Source organism: Eumetopias jubatus, unplaced genomic scaffold, assembly GCF_037043125.1.
Source record: "Eumetopias jubatus isolate StellerSeaLion01/CBP00866 unplaced genomic scaffold, mEumJub1_p1.0 scaffold_15, whole genome shotgun sequence".
NCBI lineage: Eukaryota > Metazoa > Chordata > Mammalia > Carnivora > Otariidae > Eumetopias > Eumetopias jubatus.
The window spans coordinates 6,257,062-6,282,892 of NW_028274821.1; the positions used below are offsets into that span (position 1 = coordinate 6,257,062).

General features: G+C 39.9%; 1 protein-coding gene across 2 annotated transcripts; it reads right to left on the reverse strand.

Annotated features, from left to right (window-relative positions):
* Positions 1 to 1,003: 1,003 nt before the first annotated feature.
* CD274 (CD274 molecule) lies at positions 1,004 to 21,769 on the reverse strand. Of its 2 annotated transcripts, none has more exons than XM_028117331.2 (7): positions 21,680 to 21,769; positions 16,051 to 16,116; positions 15,394 to 15,735; positions 8,468 to 8,758; positions 6,463 to 6,567; positions 4,746 to 4,805; positions 1,004 to 3,677 (listed from the first exon to the last, which is right to left on the reverse strand). In XM_028117331.2, the coding sequence occupies exons 2-7, from the start codon at positions 16,100 to 16,102 to the stop codon at positions 3,655 to 3,657; spliced, it is 873 nt and encodes a 290-aa protein (XP_027973132.1). In that variant the 5' UTR covers positions 16,103 to 16,116; positions 21,680 to 21,769; the 3' UTR covers positions 1,004 to 3,654. The 2 variants fall into 2 exon arrangements, with proteins under 2 accessions (XP_027973132.1, XP_027973133.1); XM_028117332.2 differs by lacking the exon at positions 21,680 to 21,769 and adding an exon at positions 21,271 to 21,415.
* Between the last annotated feature and the right edge of the window lie 4,062 nt (positions 21,770 to 25,831).

Sequence of the window (25,831 nt, forward strand, 5' to 3'; positions counted from 1 at the left end):
ATAAGCCACCTGCTCTGTGGTAGTTTGTTATAGCAGCCTGCATGGACTAAAAACACACACCATCAGAGGTAGGTGTCCTCTCCATTCCCCCAGGTCCACGCTGAATCTGGCCTCATTGGCGAGTCTCCTAGCACCTGGGATTTCCTCCTTCCCCTACTTTATAACATTTGCTGTCCTCTCTTCTCACTGTCCTGAGACATTTTCCTTAAACTCTCATATTCCCTAGCACTTGAATTATTACTTAATTCTTCTTGAATATATGTAGCATGTCTTCAGTTAGGCAGTATCTTTTCTACAAAGATACTGATACTCTGTCTTTAAAAACATCTAGAATCCAACATATATTCTTAGGAAGAGTCATCATCACCTTTTGAGTGTCTGATTCAGAGACATGATCACAAGTCTCTTTAAAGTGAGCTTGATGACTCAGCAATTAAGAGTCCTACACTTCCTTGAATGGTAAATGTTGTCATGTTTGTCTTAAAACCACACGTCTTTTTATGGTCCCACCCGAGACCAGGCTTTAATGCTCTCCTTGACTTCATGCTAGACATCTTACTTCCTTTTCAGAATGTGAAGACTGGAATACGTCCAGCCTGATGGGCATCGGCTTGCACATCGACGCTTACCGACCCGAGAACAGTCCTCCCTGAGAGGAAAGCCCCTTTGTCGCCGCAGAGCTGTCTTGGGGACCACTCCTCTCTCACCCCCCTCCTTCAGGTCTCCAATTTGTACAACACAATTTTGACTCTTTTCTTGGTATTGTCTTAAAAGAAGCTACAGAGTAAGAGGGGAAGGAAAGTTTTCAATACATTCTTTTGGAAGAAAATACTTTTTTCGGTATTTTTCAACGCACAGAACTAAGAGTAAGTTGCATAAACAGCAACCATGAAGTAAAGAACTAGGAAGGTAGCTGCAGATATTCCCAGTAACTTTTTCCACTGGGACATTAAACTGGGTGTGGTTTTATAAAGCCTAGAAAACAAGACAGTGGACATGCTGGTGCGCCAAGGAACAAAATAAATAAGAATATTTTATTAAATTAATGCAGGTGTAAACAATGACAATTAAAATTAAAATGCAGAACAAAATATCCTCTCTGCATGTCCTTTAGAGTGAAACACAAGACAAGGAGATAAAGTGCCTTACAAATCCAACACCGCAAGAGGGCATTGACATTTAGGAATGGAGTGAATAGACTGTATTCCCGCTCAGCCACAATGCTCCTTATACGTCACACAAACAAGGGATGCCGTACAGACGAACGTGTGTGAAAAGACAACAGAAAGACTTCTGTTGGAGATTCTGTTTCTTCAGCCTTGACATGCGGCAAAACAAAGGTTTTCTTTGTCGATAATCCAGGTCAACGGCCAAGAGAGCAGGAATACGCTGGGAGGCATGGGAACCTCAAAGCCTTTGAAATGCAACACCTTAGATCTATGTAGTGATGAGAACTGGTCTGACTAAGGGGTTCAGGCACAGCTCACGGCCTTTTCTAGCAGAGGCGAGAGTCAAGGTACATTACTGGAATTTCCAAAAAAACAAAAACAAAAAACCCATCCCTGTCTTTTCGCAACTGCAATATCAAAGCCCAGTTCTTTTACTCAAGAGAAAACAGGTAGGAAAAAACACAAGTTCCAGACATGATTCTGTCATGCAGAATTAGTAATAAAGTCAGCCTTTAGGACTAGGCTGAGCCAGTGTACCCTGGAGAACCCAACGGTCTCACTTTGGGAAATGCAAAATAAACCAAATCCAAACTCAGTCATAGAGCAGTAAGTCAACAAATGCTCGTTGTCCAAGCATCGATGAAGTACATATTTAGCATGTACTAAGTCTTATAAAAGATACTAACAGGCTATGGAAATGCTGATCTAGAAATAAACAAGGCACAGTGCCTGGCCTCTGGCAACTTTACATTTGTTCCAATGGTCCGGTAAGAAATAATACATTAAATAAAAATAGCAAAGTGCACAGCAGGCGAATAGTGTATTACCACTTATGTGAATAAAAAATATACTTTATATATCTACATATATTCATAGACTATCTTCAGAAGACTACAAGAACAAAAGACAAGAGTGGCTGCTTCTGGGAAGGAAATCCGATGGCTAGGAGGATGGAATGGGGACTTTTTAATGTCTCCTCTTGGACCTTCTGAATTTTGAATCATGGAAAGCTTTGAATTCAAACTTTAGCAGCACTTAAATAAAAAAAGAGAGAACTGCTGAACAATACCAACACCATACACATAAGCATCAGATTGCATGGCAAAGGCAAATAAATCAGACACAAATATAATGATAGAAAAGGAACTCAAGAGTTATCTTCCACAATTTTTAAAAGATACTGACTTACCCTCATAAACTAAAATCACTTTGATTAAAATCTATTTTCACCTTCCAGGGAACACACTGCCGGGCTGTCCAGGGCATGCCCTCCCTTTGGCAGCCTTTCTAGACTCTCCTGTTCACGTCGTCATTCTCCTCCGACACCTTATGCTATGACACCGCACCGAACTGTAATAATGAATTTCCTTATCAATCTCCCCATGATACTATGAGCTCCTGGAAGAGAGGTTCTTTGTCTTGCTCAATCACTGCCTGGCACACTGACATGGGTGCTTCCTACATGTTTTCTGAATGAATTTCTTAAAGCAAAACACAGCTCTAGACTTTATTCTAAAAGGACTGCGGGTGACAGCTGTGGAAATCTGAGGTCTGCTACTTACTGACTCAGGCAAGTTGCTTTAGCTCTCTGCTCCCTCAGCTGTGAAATGGGTTTGAAAAGGGTGCTTACCACAACACAGCTACCCTAGGCATTAAATGAGATTCCGTGTGTAGGACACCCCATCGTTGTTGACACGGGTACTTAAAATGGAACAGATACTGCAGTAACATACCTTACCGTAGGGTCTGAGAGTAAGATTACTCAAGGCAGAGAGAGTACTGGTGGGTTAAACAAGGTAATATCCTATACAAACCCCGGGCCTGTTCTCTATGCTTCCTATGTCCTGGTGGCTGTGGAGGGTACCAAGGACCTTATAAGCACCTTATAAGTGCTACACATTTTATTGAACATGCACAATTCACTAAGCAGTAAGTTTAGCTTTGTGACAAAATTTTAACTTCCTCTACAATATATCTTCCAAAGAAATCATGCGCAACCACACTCACGTGACAAGACTCCAAAGACTCAAAATAAATAGAAATAACATACTTAAATACGGTTGCAACACTGGGACTCTCAGTCATACAGACGACAAACAGCGACGTTGAGTGAAGGCAAAGGGCACTTCTGCAGGAACTGACCATTACATCAGGGAATCTCAACTTGTTTTCCTAGGATGAGCGATGGACAGTTTGTGTGGGGGCTCATCTTTCAGAAGCAGCCCTCCTCTGTCCCGTAGGCGCCCATGGGTCTCCCAGTCATTCTGAAGTACCAAGGTCTCCTTGCAGGCTACCCGCTCTGCTCCTTCTTGCTTTGTTCTCCTCTTCTCTCCCAGCTTCCACTGCCGAGTGATTGGATCTGGTCAGTCCTACAGCATCTGCAGCTTGCCTGGCCCACTGCACTGCTCTGGTCATGTGTAGCTCTGCCAAACTCAGAGCACAGGCTGAGAATCCCTGCTTTAAGATCAGCAGTTTCAGTGCTGGTTTATGTCTCTTCAAATTGTATATCTGGAGAATGATAATGACAAACACAACTCATATTTGCTAGATGACAGAGTATATTTGCAATGAGAGAGACGCAGATTATATTTAGGTCAAATTATCTTTATGTAATAAAGTGTAACCAACCATCTGGTTTGCCCGGGTTTGTTCTGGTTTTAAAACCGAAAGTCCCATGTCCTGAAAAACCCCTTAATTATGGGCAAATCAAGAGAGATGGTTGGCCACCCTAGGATACTCCAAACAACATTCACTATTTAGTTTTATAAAACAGTTGAATGGAATTGACCACATAACGAAACCTGCCTGAGCTCATCCAAACTACTTAGATTACTTTAAATTAGGGCTTGTTGTGAAGTTTGGTTTCTAACTGCATTAAAAAGAATTAGAAATCTTAATATAACTTTCTTCTTAGTTCAGTCAGGTGGGTAAAGTCTTTCTCACCTCTTATAAAGGAACACATTTTTGGTGAAATGAATTTAAGTGGTAAGTTAAGAGTAAAGTTCTATAGTCAGGCTAGTGGGCTCCAAAGCCTGATTTCTCTCAGGTATGAGTCCTTGGGCAATTTGATATATATTTTCTTGACTCTCTGGTTTTTTCTACTGTAAGATGGGAAATATCCTAGTATTTATCTCTTTGATTTTGTTGGGGGGAGATTAAACGAGGCACTGCATATGAAGCAGTTAACATAGTGCCTGCTACTCAAGTTTTATCTCTCTCTCTCTCTCTCTCTCTCTCTCTATCTATCTACGTTACTCACCCACACGTCAACTTAGTCCCCTTTTGCAGGGAGCTGTTAGGATGCAGAGCTATAAATCTAGCAGAGAGAAGATGCTTCCTCCCCCATCCCCAAAGATGCTCACGACTCTACACTCCAGGGCCATCTCTAAATCTCCTTGGACTATGGGGAGAGTTCTTATATTAGAATTGTGAGGCAAAGAGGGGTCAGTAGCTCCAAGAGCCAGCATTCTTTCAAAGTGAGGAGAGATTATGGTTGATAGCTTTCTCCTTTTTATTACTTTAACTTTTTTTTCTTTTTAAAACTTTCAACTTCCTAACCCCTGCTAATATTCTTACCATTTTGTTTCTTTGAGATCCTATCTCGGATGCCACATTTTTCCACATCCATCATTTTCCCTTGAGAAAAAAAAAAGTCATTTTTATTCCCATGTAACACAACTCTACATCCCACGTAGTGACTCAAGTTTGAATTCCAAGTTCCTATGAAACATTTTTAATCCCCTAGGAAATCTGGTAGACTTCTGAATTTATTCCATGGGTTCCAACCCCTGAGGTCAATTCAACAATTTAGGGCATATGCTTTTGCTCCTAGATTTTATTTTTTATTTATTTTTTTTAGTAATCTCTACACCCAACGTAGGGCTCAAAGTCACGACCCCAAGATCAAGAGTCGCATGGTCTTCTGACTGAGCCAACCAGGTGCCCCACTCCTAGATTTTCTTTAGGAATATACACTTTTAATTCTCCATCCTTCCCTCAAAGATAGACCATACACTGAGGCACTTTATTATACATCCCTAATGATGACTAATTACTTTTCATAGGGAAATATTCAAAATGCAAGTTGGCAAGAGTTACTTCCTTGGACAAATCAACTCCATCTCAGGATCATCATTATCATTGGACCTTGAGCTTTGTATTCTGGCTAATTGTCTCAGTTCTGTTAAATACCTATTCTTTAGAAATAGCTGACCTCTACTCAATTACACCACTTTCCCAGATCCACCCATCCTTTTAAGGGGCTGTGGGGAATTTTTCAACCACCATTGGAATTCCCTTCCATCTTCCACTTCCCTATTTGACCTCAGATAACTCTACACACAGATCATCACTGGATCCCCTGCTATACTTCTCAAAGTACTGGGGGAAATGTCTACTTTGAATCATCTTAAAAGGGGAGGAAATTATTTGAATAGATGCATTTTCCTGTGCTTTAATTGTTCCCATGGGCAAATAGAGAAATAAACACATGGAAATTACTTTGAAAACTATATAGCACCCTCAGCCAGAAATCTTGTAAAATACTCTATGGTAAAACCATCACCGCTCTACAGAAAAAAACTATTTTTATTCCTTAGGGTGCCCAGAAACCAGCTCAATATAACAGTGCAACTAATGCAAGACTCAAATTCAACTGAAGCTGACAGGCATTTTCGCTTTTTGTCCCTTACTCTAAGTCTGTGGTTATTTGCATGATGGAAAGAAACTGTACGGAGCTTGGTCTTCTTCACCCTCTGTACATACCCATTCTCCCACCTCTCACCCCCCACACATGATCTTCACCCAGCAATCCTGCTGGGCTTTGCTGTCATTGCTATTGAATAGTGGAATGTCTTTGTGCCACCTTGCAAAGGCAAATCAGGTTTCCCTGCAGCTACGATCCAACTGTCACCCCCTTGGAAATGCTCCTACAAGTGTTCACTGCCACCTTCCAATATAAGCTATGCTGCGGGACAATGAAACGAACATGACTGGAGTAAGAGATGAGACACAGTTTCACATGGTAGCATAGCTGAAACCCACTTTGCATAATTGAAAGTTGGCCCTAGAAGAGAATGCTAATAGGAAGGCAGCATTTTATAAATCTGTGTTTCCTGATTGGGCCACCACTAGCATTCTGGGGAGGAGAGTTCCCTGTTACGTGGGACTGAGCCGCACATTACAGAAGGCTGAGCATCCCTGGCTCTGCCTGTAAGTGCTGCCGTGAGAACAGTAGCAGCCCCGTTACATTGCCCCATATGCCCAGTGGAGACCATTGCAATAAAGGAGATACCATTTCTCTTTAGACAGATGACTGCTAGGGTTACAGCAAGAAACACCAGGACAGCTCCCAGAACCACGAAGTGAGTCCTCTCATTTGGTGGAACTGGAAGGGGTTCTGAAAAACAAAAGAAAACAAAAAGAAACCAAAGATGAAATTTTGATGGGAAGGGGTCAAGAGAATAATCATCCTTGAAGTTGAATTTCGGTTAGCTTTGGGTTACAGTGAGTGGCTGGAATGGTGGGATGCTGGCAGGAAAACGGGAGCAGCCCAGAAAAGGGGAAGCAGCCCAGGCTTTGGACAGATGGGCTGGGGTTACATTCTGCTGCCACTCACTAGCTTTGAGATCTCAGGCAAATCCTTTCACCTGCTTACAAAATGGAAATGATAATAAATTTATTGGGAGGCCAGTATTTGTGAAGTGCTTATCACACACAGGTAGTTGCTGCTCAGTCCTAAAAGGGAGGCTCGGTGACCTCTCTTGCATTCTTTAATCTAGAAGCTAGCGGCCTGTTGTACGTGGTAAAGATGGGACAGGAAGGCCAACTGGTCCTGCCCAAGAGCTTCCACCTCCTAGTCCTAGTGTACGTGGCCATGATTCAGGGCCATCGCTTGCTATCTTTTCTTTCTCAGTTTGAACATCTCAGGACATCGAATCCTGGGTACTTCTTACCAATCTGTCTGTGGTTCCATGAAGGAAGAAAAGGGGTCCCCTGGCACACGATGCTCAGAGACTGCTAACTCCCTCCTCCCTCCATCGGTCACGATCCCTGACGACATCGTTCAAGCTTTAAAGCCACAACAGTGGTCAGCCTTCCTCTGGTAGCTTACAGTTTACAAAGCCTGTTTATATCTATTTTATTTCAATCTCAAAATAAGTTCAGTTTAGGCAGGCAAGATGTTAAAAAAAAATCCGAGGTGATAGATGAGGAAACAGACCCCAAGCAGTTAGGTGAATTACCCTAAGTCTTCCCACAGATAGGCTGTCATAAAGCAACTTTTAAATGGCAGGAACCCATGAATGCCGCCCTAGCTACCAAAGTGACTCATAACCCAGTAAGAGCATCTTTTTAAGTTTCTCGACTTTTTTTTTTTTTTTTTTTTTTACTCTTTTCATTCATGGGACCATCCTGTATTGCCTTTTCCTATTGGTTGACTTTTCCACCCAAGTTCTTAGTTGTTTTTTCTGAAGTAGCTGAAGCTATACTGGCAACATCTACTAGAAGAGGGGGCATTGAGAAGTGCCTCTCAGAACACCTCTGGGTTTATGTTAACATCATGCTCTCCTGCCTCACTTTCTCTAAAGGTCTCAGCCTCTCATCAGACTATGCAGCCCACCGTACCCACTCCTGTAGGGTAGTAAGAAAAAAAATAATTGAGTCTGTGCAGGCAAGAGCCTCAAATCATTTTCATATGCTGTAGCTCATTCGCCCCTATGGTAACCTTGCCCGATAGTTTATAACTGTTATAACTAGGGAAAGTGAAGCACACAGAAGTTGAGGAGCTTAGGCAGGGACCAAAACCTTATGTCTTACACACTAAGCAGATAGACCGCTTTGTGTTGAAATGTCATAGACTATCTTGGGGGTCGGGTGGACAGATGGGGTACGTTCCATTTGCTTGTTACCACAGAAACCCTGGAAAGAGAGGAGCAGCTCTGATGTGCTGGGATCTGGATTCCTGAAACACTGCCTGAGCTGAGTCTTCCTCAGACCATCTCCTACATGGGATGGGATTGCCTTATCTGTTTCTTATCTGTTTCCTGGAGAGTGTGAACAGTGTCTTACTCTTCTATGAGCCCCTGCTGCCTGGCACATAGGGCATACTCAATAAATATTTGCTGAATGTTTATTAAACAGCAATATGGACTTGGATGGAGAGGAAGAAGCATTTTGTATAGTGTTATACATGCATTCACTTATTCAATGAATGATGGATGCCTACAATGAACAGGCACCATGCTAGAGGCCATAGGACAGCAGTAGGCACATTTGAATAGAGACATTCAGAATATTACCTGGAATGACCAACTTAGCGGTATTGTTTCTGTTTCCCTCAGGACCTGATCTTCGAAAAGTGCAGTAGAAAATCTCGTAAGCTGTTGTGTTGACTCTGAGTGTGCTGGTCACATTGAAAAGCTTCTCCTCCCTGTTGGAATTAGTGATGGTGGTTTTGCCACTCAGTACTCGATGGTCACTGCTTGTCCAGATGACTTCAGCCTCAGGGTAACCCTCAGCCTGACACATTAGTTCGTGTTCAGAGGTGACAGGATCCACAGAAATTCTTTGGTTGATTTTGCGGTATGGGGCTAGGTCATGAGCAAAAAGAAGTCAGGGCTTTCACTTAGGACAAAACTAGATACGTGGCTTGGTGTTGTCTACCTTAGGAAAAGTATCAATTCAGGCGGGTTCTCAGAGAAATAAGCTTGATGTTCAGATGTCTCAGCAGTGAGGAACCCGTTAGCTCTGCTCCAACTCGCCCGTTCATAGTTGGGCTACGTTTGAGCTCAAAGGAACAACTACCTAAAATCATATTGCTATTTTTATTGGGCTCCAAGTAAATGCACAGATTAAAGAGAACTGTCATCTTTAAACCAATAGTCTTTCTATCCAAATATAAAATATGTCTGTCCATTTAATCAAGTCCTTGTATCTTTCTCATAATGCTTTATAGTTTTTGCATAGGGCCAACCCATTTCTTCTTAAATTTATTCCTGGATATTTTCTTTTTGTTGTTGTAATGCTGTCTTCGTAACATGAACCTCTCCAGCTGCCCAGCACGGTTTTCTTAGACTTTATTTAATAAACAGAAAATCTGATTTTCATGTGCCATTCACTTTTCCAACTGTGAGTCAATGATCAGAAATTAAGTATGAAAAGAATACGGTATCATTATAAAAACTGGTATGTGCTCCTGGATAACACTTTTTAAAGTTTGAATTTATTTTTTACTTCAAAATAGTTTTCGGGGTGCCTGGATGGCTCAGTTGGTTAAGCGACTGCCTTCGGCTCGGGTCATGATTCTGGAGTCCCGGGATCGAGTCCCACATCGGGCTCCCTGCTCAGCGGGGAGTCTGCTTCTCCCTCTGACCCTCCTCCCTCTCGTGCTCTCTATCTCTCATTCTCTCTCTCCCATATAAATAAAATCTTTTAAAAAAATTTTTAGATTTACAGAAAAATGGCAAAGATAGTCGAAAGTCCCCCCATACCTATCACCCAGTTCCCCCCTACTGTTAACATCTTATATTACCATGGTGCATTTGTCATAACTATGGAACCAATGTTAGCACATTACTATTAGCTAAACTTCACATTTCGTTCCATTTCACTTTTTTCCCTAATGTCCTTTTTCTATTCTAGGATCTCATCCAGAATACCACATTATGATACTTATTTTTTGAACTTTTTTATGCTGGCTATTTGAATAAGTCATTTAAATAATTATTATACTCAAAGAAAGTTCAAATTTTAGATCATCGATTAAAATTTAGCTCATTGGTTTGGGACCTTTTAGGATTAAGATACCACGTGTACTATTTTAGTAGATTATTTTAATGCATTTACATCCCTAAGATCTTTATTTATGTTTATTCATGACAAGCATGGTAACATGTCATTATTCTATTGGTATAATCTTTGTTTTACTCCTACTACTTTAGTGTAACCACCAGTGTTCCACCCAGAGCCTTGACTCTCCATTCCTTTACAAAAGGTTTAACAATGGCTTTGTGGTAAGATATATTCACAGAGATTTAATACAAAACACTAAGAATCAAACAAGTCTGAAATAACGATGTGAGTACTTGAGTCCTCAACCTTGTATGTGTTATATTTAAGAATCTTTTAAAAAAATAAATACACTGATTATACTTCCTGAAAGAGTATTACCGTAACAGTGTCTGGTTCACATAGCACAGAGCTTGATTTCTGGGCAATTTAGTTTTCAAGACTAAAATCACAGATAATGGTAAAGTATTAAAGGTAAAATGTTTGCTTTTTTACTCTTAAAATTTTTAACGGAATAATAAAGGGGAATGTTGCTTCATGCCTAAGCATGTGTATAAATGTGGTATACTTCTCAGGGCCCAATAAATGAGTGGAATAGTTCTACTCATTGATTAGATATCCACTATTCTAGTCTCTAAAGTAGGGCACATGTGTTGGGATACTGGAAGAAAATATTAGAACTTCCACTTATATATTTTTATCATAATAATTAAGAAATAATCTAAGCTTAATAAACTTTACGAATTGACAATGGGCCTCACTTTGTATGCCATATGAGGGTCTTAGGGGAAAAGGGAAATTTTATAACACCAAAGGAGAACAGTGACTCCTTTGGGCTTATTACAGATTTCCAGATTCTCTTATTTAATTTTAACTAGACTAACCTGCTTACAAAATGAACCACCAATTAAAAATTTTCCCACAACAAAACTGAGGATGGAATACTAACACTTCAAGCACAAACCACAAGGAAGTGGCAGGAGGGACAATTTTTTTACCACCACTTTATGAAGTTAAAACAATAAGTACCTAATTGGACCTGATAAGGTGTTGGTTTAAAAACCCTCAAGATTGTAGATAATGCTGCTATAGACACTGTGGTGCATGTAACCCTTTGACTCAGTATTTCTGTATCGTTTGGGTAAATGCCTAGTAGGGCAATTGCTGGATCACAGGGTAGTTCTATTTTAACTTTTTGCGCAACCTCCATACTGTTTTCCTACAATAGCCAAATTATGGAAATAGCCCATTTGTCCGTTGACTGATAAATGGATAAAGAAAATGTGGTATGTATGTGCATATAAACACACACACACACACACACACACACACACACACAGGAAATATTACTCAGTCATAAAAAAGAATGAAATCTTTTTTATTTGCAACAACATGGATGGAGCTAGAGAGTACAATACTAAGTGAAATAGTCAGAGAAAGACAAAAACCATATGATTTCACTCATATGTGGAATTTAAGAAACAAAACAAATAAGCATGGGGAAAAAAAGAGAGAGAGAGGTAAATGAAGCAACAGACTCTTCACTGTAGAGAACAAACTGATGGTTACCAGAAGGGAGGTGGGCGGGAGGATGGGCTGAAGAGGTGATGGGGAGTCAGAAAGGCACTTGTGAGGAGCACTGGCTGCTGTGTGAAGTGCTGAATCCCTATACTGTACACCTGAAACTAAAAACAAAAACCAAACCAAAAACTCAAGATTGTCAAGACCATCCACCTTTGTTAACAATGAATTTCACCTTGAAGTATTAGCTAATGATAGTGAATCATCATAATTAACAAGGCATTAAAATATGATTAAAGTTTTATTTCTACCTCTAAAAATTTCTATTTTATACATTTATAGAATGTACAATGCATTAGTTTGAACCATACGAAGTTAGTGATGTTCAACTTCTTTTACCTTTTAAAAATGTCAATTTCTTATGCTATATCCTTTACAGTAGCACAAGTATATCCCTTCTAACTACACACACACAAATACACACGTATTAGCTAACATGCTTTACTGATGGAGCAGGTTATCAAAAACATTTGCAGACTCCTGGTTTACTAGATATAGAGTACACATGTGCTAATCCAATGGTCACATCAAGACTAAGAAGAGCTCACTGTAGTTTTAAAGTCAATATCCAACTTCATACACACTCTGGAGGTATAAATCCTGGGAGTAAAACCTGGTTGTTACGGGCACAGACTTCAGAACTAGATTACCTGAGTTCAGAACCTGGCTTTACCACTTAATGGTTGAGTGAACTTGGGTAAATTACTTAATTTCTTTGGGCCTCAATTTAATCCTTCATAAAATGAGAATAACACCACACACATCATTGAATCTAAGATGCCATCTATTGAAAGACACACTTAGATACAGAGACAGTAAAATGTGAAAACATGCATCTTAGAGAAATGAAGCCCCTGCCCCATAGAGTCATTGAGGATTAAATGAGTTAGTATAGGCCAAATGCTTAGGACAGGGCCTGGCACATAATAGGTACTACGTAAGTGTTAATTACTACTATGATTGCTACTAGAGCTGCCCCTCCTCTTCTTACTACTACCACTTAAGTGTACTCATGTAATAGTCTTCAGAAAGTACTGGCAATTCCTCAGGAACAGACTTCAAAATAAGTTTTCACATATTCAAACCTGTTCATGTTTCAAAATTTTTACCCTATCCTATTTGAGGAACTATTTCATTCATTCATTCATTCATTCATTCATTCAACAAAAATTTTTGTGTGCTCTGTCAAACTCCTCCTGTATGCCAAGTCCTAGGGATAGAGCAGTGAATAAAACAGACCAAAATCTCTGCCTTTGTGGAGTGTATATTCAAGAAAGAGGAGAGCGATAATAAAACAGGTGCATTTATATGTGTTAGATGGGAATGAACAGGTTACATGATTCATTAGATGGGAAAGAATACTATAGAAAAAAATCTAGAGGCTGGCTGGTGAATCAGGGAGAGACGGTGTCAGTGGAGAATGATGGCAGTTAATCCTGGGTTCATATGAACAAATTAGCTTTATCAGGAGAGCTATGCAATACTTCGTTCTTTCAGTTGCCTAATCCCATTTAAAGTCTTTAAAGTATAAATGGGTATTTCATTTTCCTCACTATTAGGTTCGATGATTAAGGAAAAACAGCATTCTCAATTGGAAGTCAGATGCCTGAGAGTATGATATTTAAACTGATAAACACGAAAGGTGCAATAATACCCACAGTGATAATAATAATTGAGTTAATCCAAAACTAAACTCTGAACACATTTCAGTTTTGAAATGCTTCACCTATAAAATCCCATGGTTAGTAAACTCCCTGTGGGGAAGCTGTGCCACCACATGTTTGCCGTGATGGGAAGAGAAGTGTTACTGTGAAATCATTTGCATAGAGAGGTGACTCAGGAATTGTACTTCCTTGAGTGTGAAGCTCATGCAAGAGGACCATTTCCATTGGTGACACCGCCTCAACGCAAGCGAAGCTTGGTGGCTGGCTTGCTCTCAGTGTAGCTCAACTCAACACCCAAGACCACTGTGTGCAAATGACCACAAAACGGACTGGGACTAGGATGCCAATTTAGTAATTTATAATATAAAACGAAATGGTCAAAACAAATCAGATCCTCAAATCTGGCTGGTCATCTGCTTTGCTCTATCAGGAACCCCTTCTTGGAAAAACCTTCAGTGCCCAAATGTTTCCTACTGTGTTGAGCCACAACAAGGGACATCACAGATCCGCAGCGGACATTACAGAGCCCAGAGGACCTGAAGGAACACCATTCCTTGTTACAGGACAGCTGTCCTACCCTTCGCATACTCCCTGAGGGCTGATGAGAGACCCTCTCTTCTAGAAGCAGAAACTTACACTCTATACTTCCTTTCACCTGACTGCCAGGCTTACGTTCTTCCTCCCCAGCCCGGATCCAGCAATGCTGGTCACTCATGGGGCTAAGTGTTGATAATTTCTTTAAGGTCATGAAACACAGTCAGTGCCTGATATTTGCTGATGGCTGAAGAAAAGTTGAAAAATCCCAAATTGGGATCCCACCAGCTTGCTTTCATAAATATCACTGTTCTGGAGAAGTATACGGCAAAATATAATGGAAATTAAATCTACTTCCCAATACAAGTGACATCTTCTTGACCACAGTAGCATGAATTGATCCAGAATCAGAAACCCAGTAATGTGCCATTAAAATAGATGCATTTCTCCCAGTTGCTCTAAAATTTTGACTGAGTTTACAACGATCATTTATCCCTTTATGATAAATGTAAACTTCTTCTACCTGTAATATTGATCTTCAGATTGAAGGTAGTTAAGCCAGAATGGAAAGAACAAGGAGTGATGACTGGATTCTGATCACAAATTCAAAGGTCATCATGTAAACAAAAGAAGCAGGCAGATAATCCCAAAACTATGACTAGAGAGGGTAGATATCAGCTCAGTTTCAGACAATAATTTCAAAAGGCTATGGAAGGGAGGTCCAAGTGACCGGGTGTCATTGTGGAAAGAATGTGAGCAGAAGATCCCTTAGGGGGATTTCTGTTCTTCAGGAGTTTGGATTAGCTGCTCTTACTTGGGATCCTTTCATCTCTCAATTCTGTGAATCTTAACAGTGAAAGTAGAGGGGGTCAGCTAAGGTGTTTTCCTTTTCTTATCTAGTAGCAACACAAAACTTTGAACGCAGGTGACCTGATGACATATTTGTGGGTCAGTACCTGGGAATTTGATACTCACAGTTCCTCTACAACTCCAAGATGACAGCGGTGTAGATTCTCAAGATGAATATATGCCCAGTGAGCATAGCTTATACTGTCTCTAAAGAACAGTTTCCTTTATGTTTGATACTATTTTTTGCCTTTATAGATTGACTTCAAGCCTTTTTGAATGTGAACCTCACAGTGGGGTTTGTTTTTACTCTATTAATTTGGATTTGACATAGAGAGGTATAAAAGAAGAAAAATGATGGCAGGCTTAATACAATTTTTTAAAAATTATAGTTGAATGAAAAAATTCCTGGAGGGACACACAAACAGTGGCTACTAACTTGACATGCCATGGAAGGCGGCAGTGAAGGGGGAAGGACACTTTTGTAATTCATGTTATTCCCTTCCATACTGTCTGAATGATTTGCAAGTACATGTATCACTTTCATTAGAATAAAAAAGTAAAGACTAAGAATTTATTTTTAGCAGAACCGAACATACTGTGGAATATGGTCCTACCATGTCTGGCTCTGGATCTCCAGGGACTGCCAAAGAGGAAGTGTTTGAGAAATGCTCATTGGAGGGGTGTATGAATGAATGAATGTGCAGATTGCCACTGTGGAGAGCAAGGTGGACTTCCAAGAAGGAAAAGTGCTCAGCACTGGGTTATGGTTTTCATAAAGACTGGGCCTCTTCCCCTGTATGTATTCTTACCATGAACTTTCAAAGTAATCCGCTTGTAGTCAGCACCGCCATAGCCGATCAAGCAGCAGTAAACCCCAGCATCCTGCAACTTCACGTCTGTGATCTGAAGCGCAGCCTTCCCCAAGAAGAGCTGGTCCTTCAGCAGCTGGGCCCTCTGGCTGTAGCTGCTGTGCTGAACTTGCAGGTCTTCCTTCCCGTTCACAAACTGAATGATTTTCTTATCCTCCATTTCCCAGTAAACAATTAGTGCAAGCAGGTTTAACTGTTTTTCTATCGGGAATTTGCACTCCATGGTCACATTGCCGCCGTACTCCACCACATACAGGTCCTTGGAAACTGTGATCATAAATGCTGAAGAGAAAGACGACCAATTTTCAGAAGATGGGAAACTCCTCAAAAAATTTACAGATAGTTTCAGTAATTATCCCTGGGAAATGGATAACAGGTAATGGACAAGTAGATAATGGGTTAATTTTCTTTCTTTTAAGTTTAACCATATTCCCTATATCTTCGTCCAATGAAATGGGTTTATGAGATACAGAAGGAAAAACAGAATATTTTCTCTACAAAAAAACTTACATCCATCTTAAGTAATTATTGTAGTTTTTAACTTAGAGTTAAAATATTTTAAAATATAGAACCTAAGGAAAGGACCTGGTATCTTACCTTTCAGCAAATGGCAGTAGGCCATGAATGCAAAGAGGCTAAATATCTTCATCTTTCTCGAGTGACCTAATTATGGAAAATGCAAAAAGAAAAATGCTTTATTCAATAATTGAACATCCAGACATTATGGGTCTTGGCAGTTCTAAATGAAATAGTCTTCTGATAACCAGAAAAATGACTGATTGGTTAGTGTGGAAATGCAGCATGGAATTTAGAAGTTTAATACCTTTACTTATAACCCACAGTCCTATAAAGCCAAGCGGAAAAAAGTTACTATGATGAGAATCTTTAAATGTAATTACAAGGCCTGAAAAAAAACTTATAATGAACCCTCGAAAGAGGCCAAGAAGAAAATATCGCACTAAAATCCTCTCAACTATTTCATGTTTTTTCTGCAGTGGAGCATATCTAGAAATCCAAACCTGCACTGTGCAAAATTTCAAAGCAAGGACAACCTGACTTCATATCTCCCACCTCTTAATGCTTTTTATTCCACCCTTGCCTCTGAATATTTTCATCCTATCCTTAACTACTCAAGCCTCCCGTACCACCATCCCAGCTATGCCCCTTTTCCCGCAGGTGCCATCCTTCAGAAATCTACTCTTCTGTCCTTGGCTTATTCCAAGTTATAAATCCTATTCTCTCAATAAACTGATTCCACTAGCAGCAGGAGTGAGAAGGAGAAACAGTTTAATTTGACCAATTCAGACTAAGGTGTGAATGACTTACAGCCACTCTTTTAGGGGTATCTGCCTAGATTCTATTCTTCATTTTGTCATTCTGCTTGAAATTCTACCAATTCTTTAATTCAGCAAACATTGATTGAGCACCTCTTCTGTCCCAGGCACTGTTTTAGGTACTAGGAATACAGCAGTGAACAAGAAAGAAAAATCACTCTCATTTTGGACCTTATATTCAAGCAGGGGAATAAATAAAGATTTATACTGCATTTCAGCAAATTTGTTTATTTTCTTTTTTTTTAAATTTTATTATGTTATGTTAATCACCATACATTACATCATTAGTTTTTGATGTAGTTTTCCATGATTCATTGTTTGCGTATAACACCCAGTGCTCCATGCTATACGTGCCCTCTTTAATACCCATCACCAAGCTAACCCACCGCCCCCACTCCCCCGAGAACCCTCAGTTTGTTTCTTTATTAACACATTTCCCTCTTGTGTTATACATATATTTACACACTTTGAGAAGTCCGTTTTCCCTCTTAAGGTCTCTTTGACCTCTTGTATACATATATAGAAACTCATCAATGATCTATTAATCTATGCTACACATATATAAGATGGAAGATTTATGCTCCTAATATATAAAGAGCTCCTACAAAATCAGTAAGAAAACCACACACAACCCAACAGAAAATTGAGCAAAAGGTTCTAGCATACAGTTCAGAGAATAAGAAATACAAACAACATCTACACATCAGAAAGGATGCTCAATCTCAATTTTTTAAAAAGTATAAGTTTAAAACATTAGGTACTATTTTTCACTTATTAGCTTACCAAAATTATAAAGATTCCTAGTGTTTGTAAAGATATGAACAACTGGGTTTTCTCACTGGGGGGTAGGTAGGAATGGTAGGAATGTGAAGTTATATAACCTTTTTTGGAAGGCAATTTGACAATCTCCACTAAATTTTTAAATGTATTTGATATATGAGCTTTCACTTCCCCTCCTAGAAATGTATCCTACAAAAACAAAAACATATATATAAACAATACATGTGAAGTGATGACATTGATAATTCTAGCCACAAACTGGGAATATTCCAGATAGCCTAACTAGTTAAATAAATGTTGTTATAGTCCTACAATGTAATACCACTAAGGACAGAATTGTATTGATTTTGCAAAGATGTAGAAAGTGAGTTGCAGAGCTGTACATGTAGAAACCTACTTTAGTTTAAAAACAAAGGAAGAAAAATCTGTGTGTTTAGACATAGGAAATGTCCAGAAAAATCCATACCAATATGCTCATAGTGATTATCTCTAGGAGTGAAATCAGAGGGATGATAAGCAGGTTTTCACTTTTTTATAATTTTTTAAAGATTTATTTATTTATGAGAGAGAGAGCAGGGAGAGAGGCAGAGGGAGATGGAAAGAGAGAATCCCAAGCAGCCTCCATGCTGAGCGAGGAGCCCCAAAAGAAGCTCGATCCCACGACCCTGAGATCATGACCTGAGCCTAAACCAAGAGTCTGATGCTAAACTGACAGAGCCACCCAGATGCCCCATTTTTTAAATAATTTTTAAAAGGAAGAAAGGATGGGAGGAAAAAAAAAAGGGAGAGGAGATTGTTAATGATTTCTTTGTTGCTTTTCTGAGTCCACATTTTCAAATAGATACATTTTCCTCTTAGTAGAAAAAAATAAAAAAACAAATTTAGTGAACCATTTCACCTTGCTAAGCTGCAGAACGTTTGGGAGACAGAGTGGTAGAATGGAAAGAACCCTAGAAACTCACACATCAGAGTTGAGGTAGAATGATATTTGTTTATTTTTATGTTTTTCTTCATTATTTAAGTAATAGAAACACAATATAGAAAATGAGAAAAGAAGGGGAAAAATCACCCACTATTCCATTACTTTAACCCAGGAAGTATTTGCTAATGCCTAGAAATAGTTTTGGTTCTCAAAATGCAGTGGGGTGGGAGCGAGGATTTCTACTTTCTAGTGGGTAAAGGTCATGTTGCTGCTAACCATCCTACAATGTGTAGGACAGCCACCACAGCAGAGATTTGTCTAGGCCTAGGTGTCAACAGTGCCAAGGCTGAGAAAACTTGTAACCACTGTGAGCATTCCAGTATACATTTTTCTTCGTCTTTCCCCCTGTGAATCTTTGTAAAAACAATTATAACCTTATCATACATTTCACACTCATCTTTTCATTGACTGTTACAATGTTTTCCATTTTACTGAATGATATTCCTAAGTATTTTAGTGTTCCCATAATGTTTAGTTCCCCTATTGTTAGGTTTAAGATTGTTTCCAGTTTTAAAAATATCATACATATTTGTGTATTCAGCAAATATTCGGTAAGTGCCTACTGTGTGCCAGGCTGCAGGCCAGGCCCTAAGGACAGATTTCCGCAAGTGGAATTGTTGATCAAGGAGAAAGAACATCTTCCTGGTTCCTGATACATGTGGATAATTGGTACCAGTTACATTGTATCTTTACTGGGTATGGTTTTAAAAATATTTTTTCTAATTTGATTATTGAAAAGTTATAATTTGAATTTTTCATGGGTTTGTTAGTTATTTTGGTTCTTTTGTGAATTATTTCATCATTTTTTGGCATGTTTATCTTATTAGTTTCTTATCAATCTGTATGAACCCTTCATGTTCATGTATACATATATGGGTAAAAATAAAAAACCATAAAGTAAAATAAGTCATCATTCTCTTGTTAGTGTTAGGTGCATAATTCCTATTTCTCTCCTTTCTCTCTATTCTCACACAGGCCCGTGAGAACATGAAGACTGTTGAAAATGAGGATGCAGAAGCTATCTCCCTGACCTTTCCTTGGGCAAAAGTTGCTTACACAACAATTACAAAATACTGTAATATAATAAACAGAAATATATTTATTGCTCAAAAGAAAACGTAAGATACCCCTTAAGATACCCAAGCAAAGAACTGCTGAATAAAACAAAGAGAAATAAAATCCATTCATAGGTTAAAAGCAGTTTTGCCAATGTTTACAGCATTTGGTTAAAAATTTAGGGGTAATAAAGTTTACTGGAAGCTGATGGGTTAGACCTGGTATTTACCTAATTCCTCATGCTACCACCTTTTCCCAAGGTTTCCTTCCCTTGGAGTACAGCTGTCATTAGTGTGGGGACAAAAAGAAGAGAGACTATGTGAATAACGGTGGTCTTTGATCCCTAAACCCCACATCAGGGCAGTTGGTCTAAGAGAACACTGACATCTTCAAGTCAGAAACTATATAATGGTATACCTGGATTCCCAGACAAGAGCATTCAAAGAGCAGGGAAACGTGAACTAGGGAAGAAATGATGGTTCATTCAGGATGGAGAAGCAGGTTTGTCCCTGGGGAACTCATTATAACACTATGCAACTGGTAGTACTTCTCTATCTCCCAAGGGTAGCAAGCGTAGGAGGTAAAGACAGCAAAAGAATTCAAGCTTCCTTTCTCAAAAGTAGGAACAAGGAGTGTCTTGATAGCTGTTGGTTTAGGGTCTCCTTTGACTTTTATTTGACATATATAAACTATAATTTGATTAAAAAAAATTCCTAGAGTTCAACAATGTATCTCCAAGATGAAAACCCACCCCATTAATAGATCAAGAGAGTTGATCTATTAAACCCAACTAGAACCTGTGCCAAACTCCTTCCCCTCCTCAGTCACCCTGAGACATTCTTACATGTTTCCCAGGTGGCTTCAAATCCCTGCACTATCTCAGTGGCTTCTTTTAAGACTACACTCTAACTACTTTCCTGTAACCTCTGCCTACTCTATTCCACTGAAAAAGGCTGATTTTTTTTTTTCTTTAGACTATCATAGTTCTTAAAAACTGCTGGCAACTGCCAATGTAAACTGGCTTTTTCTTGAAGGTGATTTCCAATTTGCACCAAAAGGCCTTTTAAAATATTCCCTCTTTGCCTAAGTAGTTAAACTTAAAAGAGTTTATCTGAAGGAAATAATCAGTAATGTCCCAGAGATTTACAAGCAATGATGTTCACTAAATGGCTAAGACACTTAACCACTGTAAATAATCTTTATGTCCAGCATGGGGTATTAATTTTGTACCATGGAATGCAGCCATTAAAAAAAATATACACCACATTTTAGAAGACTATTTAATCCATAGAGGGGCGCCTGGGTGGCTCAGTTGGTTGGTTAAGCGTCTGCCTTCGGCTCAGGTCATGATCTCAGGGTCCTGGGATGGAGTCCCACATCGGACTCTCTGCTCAGTGGAGAGTCTGCTTCTCCCTCTCCCTCTCCCTCTTCCTCTGTGCTTTCCCCCTCTCTCTCAAATAAATAAAATCTTAAAAAAACAAAATAATCCATAGAAAAACCACACAAGGTATTTTTTTAGGTGCAAACAAAGTGAAACAGTGATACTTGAAACGCTACCTGTATTATAAGAAAAAGACCATGGTCTTTCTCCATCAGGACTCCTGTAGGTCCCCAGAGGGATAAAGCAAAAAGAGCTAGGGTTGGGGTGTCCTGGCTCTTACTTACAGGAGGGAGCCTTAGGAGACGCCGCAGGCGTGATGATTTACTCAGCGTACTGCTAGAGAGCAGCTAAGGGTGAACTAGGACCCGGGCGCTCGACCTCCAGCCTAGGAATTCCCTCTAGACCCAGCTGCATACCTCAGGACCACCTTCATGAACGTGCAGAAACACATACTTACAAAACTGATATTAAGCAAAACCGAATCCCCCCCGCCCCCCAAGAAAGGTCAAACGTCTCAGCTGTTCCTATTATAGCCTACACGGGTACCGGCTCTACTGCCGCGTGAAACCACCGCGCTTTCCCTGGCCCTTCTCTTCTCTCCATCCCAAAGAAAAGGTCTTCTGAGACCAGCTGCTTTTTAAAGTGCCACCCAAGGTGGCCACAGGCACCTCTCGAGGGAAGGACGCTCCCTACCTGCTGGCGGGGGGACTGGCGGCGGGCGCGGAGGCTCGGCACGCTGTGCGCAGGCTGCCAGGGCAGCGGCCCGGGGACACTCTAAGGAGCCGGCGGCGGGAGGGGCCGACGTCCCCGCCCACTGCCCGCTCCGCCCGGGTCAGCCCCGCAGCGGGGTTTAGTTACTTCCCTCCTCGCTGCCCTTGGAAGAAAAATTCAGGAAACCGAAAGTGAAACTCACCATTCCGGTTTCTTGTAAATCAACTTTTAAAAAGAAAAGCTTCAAGGATTAAAGGAAACACCATCCTCTATTTTAAAAATTTATTTATTTACTTGACAGAGAGAAAGAGAGCACAAGTAGGCAGAGTGGCAGGCAGAGGGAGAGGGAGAAGCAGAGTCCCCGCTGAGCAGGGAGCCCTACCTGGAGCTTGATCCCAGGACCCTGAGATCATGACCTGAGCAGAAGGCAGACACTTAACTGACTGAGCCACACAGGTACCCCAACATCTCATATTTTTTAAAAACAAAGGTTTAAAACAAACCAACTTCAGACGTGTACAGTTAATTACCGTAAGGATTTCAGACAGTTTTATCTTCAGGATCCAGACACCTTAAATTCTGCCATCAGGTGCCCCCCTCTGATAAAAACCTTTTTACAAGATGAGGGAACATCTTGACATAACTTGATATAATTCTACAATATATACAAAATATGATGACAGCTCCACGTGGCTTTGGTTTTTATTCTAGAAAGTAGGTGTGTCTATAATAAGAAATATATTTTTAATAAGTGGATTTTGAGGACTTCCTCAAAGTTCCTCGACATAATGAAACTTCAACTGTTTGTCATCAAAAGAACTTCCTATCACCAGTTACACCTTTTCAGAATGCTCTGGAACCCTGCTATCTTGCCGTCTTTGGGATCCAGATTAGGTTAGCACATTCCAGGTGACGATTAAGAAAACCCTTCCAGTGATAACTCCAGATCAATGGATGACCCAGCCAGAAACCATGAGTCACACAGAAGGTGATGGCATAATTTACTTAAGCATTCCCCACTGTTGGACTTCTAGGTGCTTCCCTCTCTTTCTCCTTCCTTCTTCTCTTTCTCCTCCTCCTCTCTCTAATTTTAAATTGATAAACTGAAGTCTTCATTGTTTGACTTTCCTGCTTATTCATTTCAGCTGCAATTCAAACTACGGCGTGACGCAAATGAATATTGAGATGTCCATTGGCTTGGTTATGGCATTTGCTTCCCAAGTAAGAATTTTCACATTCTCAGACTATCACATATTTTTTTTTTACTTGTAAAAATACTGAGGATGATACTGCCTTAAAAATCTGGTAGCGACTATGAAATTCTCTTAAGCCTCAATAAAGTTGAAATAGACTTGGATTCAGCTGAGATGCTCCCTCTTTCAAATCTCTCTCTCTTTTAAGATTTTATTTATTTGAGAGAGAGGGAGAGAGCATGAGCCAGGGGAGAGGCAGAGGGAGAGGGAGCCTGCTGTGTGGGGCTTGATCCAGGACCCCTGGGATCATGATCTGAGCCAAAGGCAGATGCTTAACTGACTGAGCCACCCAGGCACCCCTCAAATCTCTTTTTAAGGCCACATAGTGGAATACAACAGTGTTATCCCAACTTTAGCCCCTCTGGTATTTTCTATTTAATCTTTCATTTTTCTAAAAATGATAGTTAAGACCGAGGACATTGATTTCATGACCTACAAGTGTGGTCATGACAATCAAGTCAGAAAAAACTGACTCTAGAGCCACCTGCCACTGACTAGCTGAGTTATCCTGAGCAACCAATTTACTGAGTAGTAGCCAGGACTAAGTAATATCTTCTTAGATGGCCTCTATGATCTATGAAAAACTTTTAAAACTAAACATTTTTAGTTTTAGTTTTTTGTTTAGGTGTTTAGTTTTTTGTTTGTTTCATCAAAGCAATGTCCGGGGTCTACATAATGATCAACAGAGAAGGCAGAGAGTGAATAGAATTTGCCTTTCTTTGAAGTTGATGATGGTAATGGAAAGTATTTACTCAGCTTGCTGCTTTACATATTTGATTTGTATATTAGTAATCTGATGATTGCTGATTTTGTTCATCCTACCCACCTGTTTGCACCCTTCAGCCATTCATTTTTCCCATACAGTTTATCTTCTTTTTTTAAAAAAGATTTTATTTATTTATTTGACAGAGAGAGCAAGAGAGCACAGCAGAGGGAGCAGTAGAAGGAGAGGGAGAAGCAGGCTCCCCACTGAGCAGGTAGGGAGCCTGATGAGGGGCTGGATCCCAAGACCCTGGGATCATGACCTGAGCCGAAGGCAAACGATTAACCATCTGAGCCACCCAGGAGCCCCAGTTTATCAAGCTTCTTAATGAAGTTTTTGATATCCCCTGGAGATAGAAAAACGGGACATGTTTAGAAAAAAAGAGATTTTACCACTTCAAAAAAAATATGAAAATCTGTATGTAACTACAATGAAATTAAAATTAAAAACCTTAAAAAAATACGAAAATCAAAACAATCCTGATTTTGCGATTTGGGCAAAGTAGATGGAGAAGTGCTAAGATAGGAGAGGACCAGTGAGAAGCCAGAGGTAGAGAATGTGATGCCCAGATCATCTTCACCATTGCTAATTCCTATTCATGCCCCTCTTACTCTGTTCATTTTTAGAGGAAAAAACTCATCAGTGCTGATGTGCTGTTTCTCAGACATGCTGTTTCCGAGGTTCACTTGAATCATGGTTGACTTGGGGTAGGTGTTTAAATACAGAATTCAGGTTTCTGCCACAGACCTGTTGAATCCAGTTCTCTGGGGGCTGGTCCTGGGAGTCTACATTTCAACACCATCCCTGGGTGGCTCATGTGCACACTAAAGCTTTAAAAACTGATGGCATGATCTTTAAGGAAAAATTGAGCAAGGGTTCTTTGCAAGTGTAGTCATAACTCCCCTTCCTGTATCTAATTTTGTTCATTGGTATCAATACCACTCTTCACTCTACCTCTGCTTATCCCACTTCCACTTTTGCCCCCTAAAATAAGAGAGATGATCTTTGTTTTTCCTGATCTTAAAAGGAGGATAGATTCCAGCTTCTTACAACTGGGCTTGAAATGCTGTTAGTTATTTCCTGGCGAAGGAGCAATTTCCAGTTAACTTTCCTGATCATCAAAAACAGGGTAAAATGAAGATGCTTTAAAAATATCAACAACATGCTTTGTTTGCACTGAATGTTTAAAAATGCATTCTATTTCTATATACAAAGACAATATCCACATTTGTCTCCACATTCTGTCTTTGATTGTGCAGGATTGTAAACCACTGCCCTATTTTATGCCCATTTCTCTCTCTGTGTCCCCATCCACCAGCTCTGGCCCTCTGTTGGTTCCACCTTCGCCTCTATTCACAATCTGTAGATTTGTGCCAAACAGATTTCATGGAGAACACTTTGCCCTGGTTATACAACTGTTTAAAATATAGGAGTAATTTACATGCATGGATGGCCAGACAGCGGCAGCTGTCTTCACCCAATGCCCACGCTCAGCGGCTTCTCTCACTTGCACTGTATTTGTCTCCTTCCTTCCTGTCCTGAGCTCTGGCGAAGAACTGGCTAAGTGAAGAGCTCCAGCCTTCAAAGGGCAGCTCCCACACTGTGGGCACTTTAAAGCACAGATGAGACCTCCAACAATGTCCCCTGTCCTCAGGAATTCATAAACCCAGACATAAATAATTGTGACTTGAAAAAAAATGCTGTGGAGCTTTGGGACCCTATGGTAAATAATTTAATTCTAAGGAATCTCAATAAATGAACTGAAGGCCACTGAAAATAAAGTTTATAATTGAGAGATACCCTTTTAGAGGATACTAGGAAATATTTTATTGACTTACTATCCTAGAACTAAATAACCTAAGCAAATGTTGTACAAATGAAAGAGCCCTCTTCGAGTCATTTCACTTGATTTAAGGACATGATTTAGTTCAAATGTCTCTTGTGGAATTGCCTCCGGAAGTATTATTTTATATTCACACTTAGATTTAAACTGAGAACAATGAGTCTTAAATGTCTAAAAGTCTCTGAAGCTCTTCCTTTGAAGGAATAACTGATTTCTGTTTTCTGGTCTAAGTGGTGATTCAAAGACCAAGTTATTTAAAGGTTACTAGTCATGTC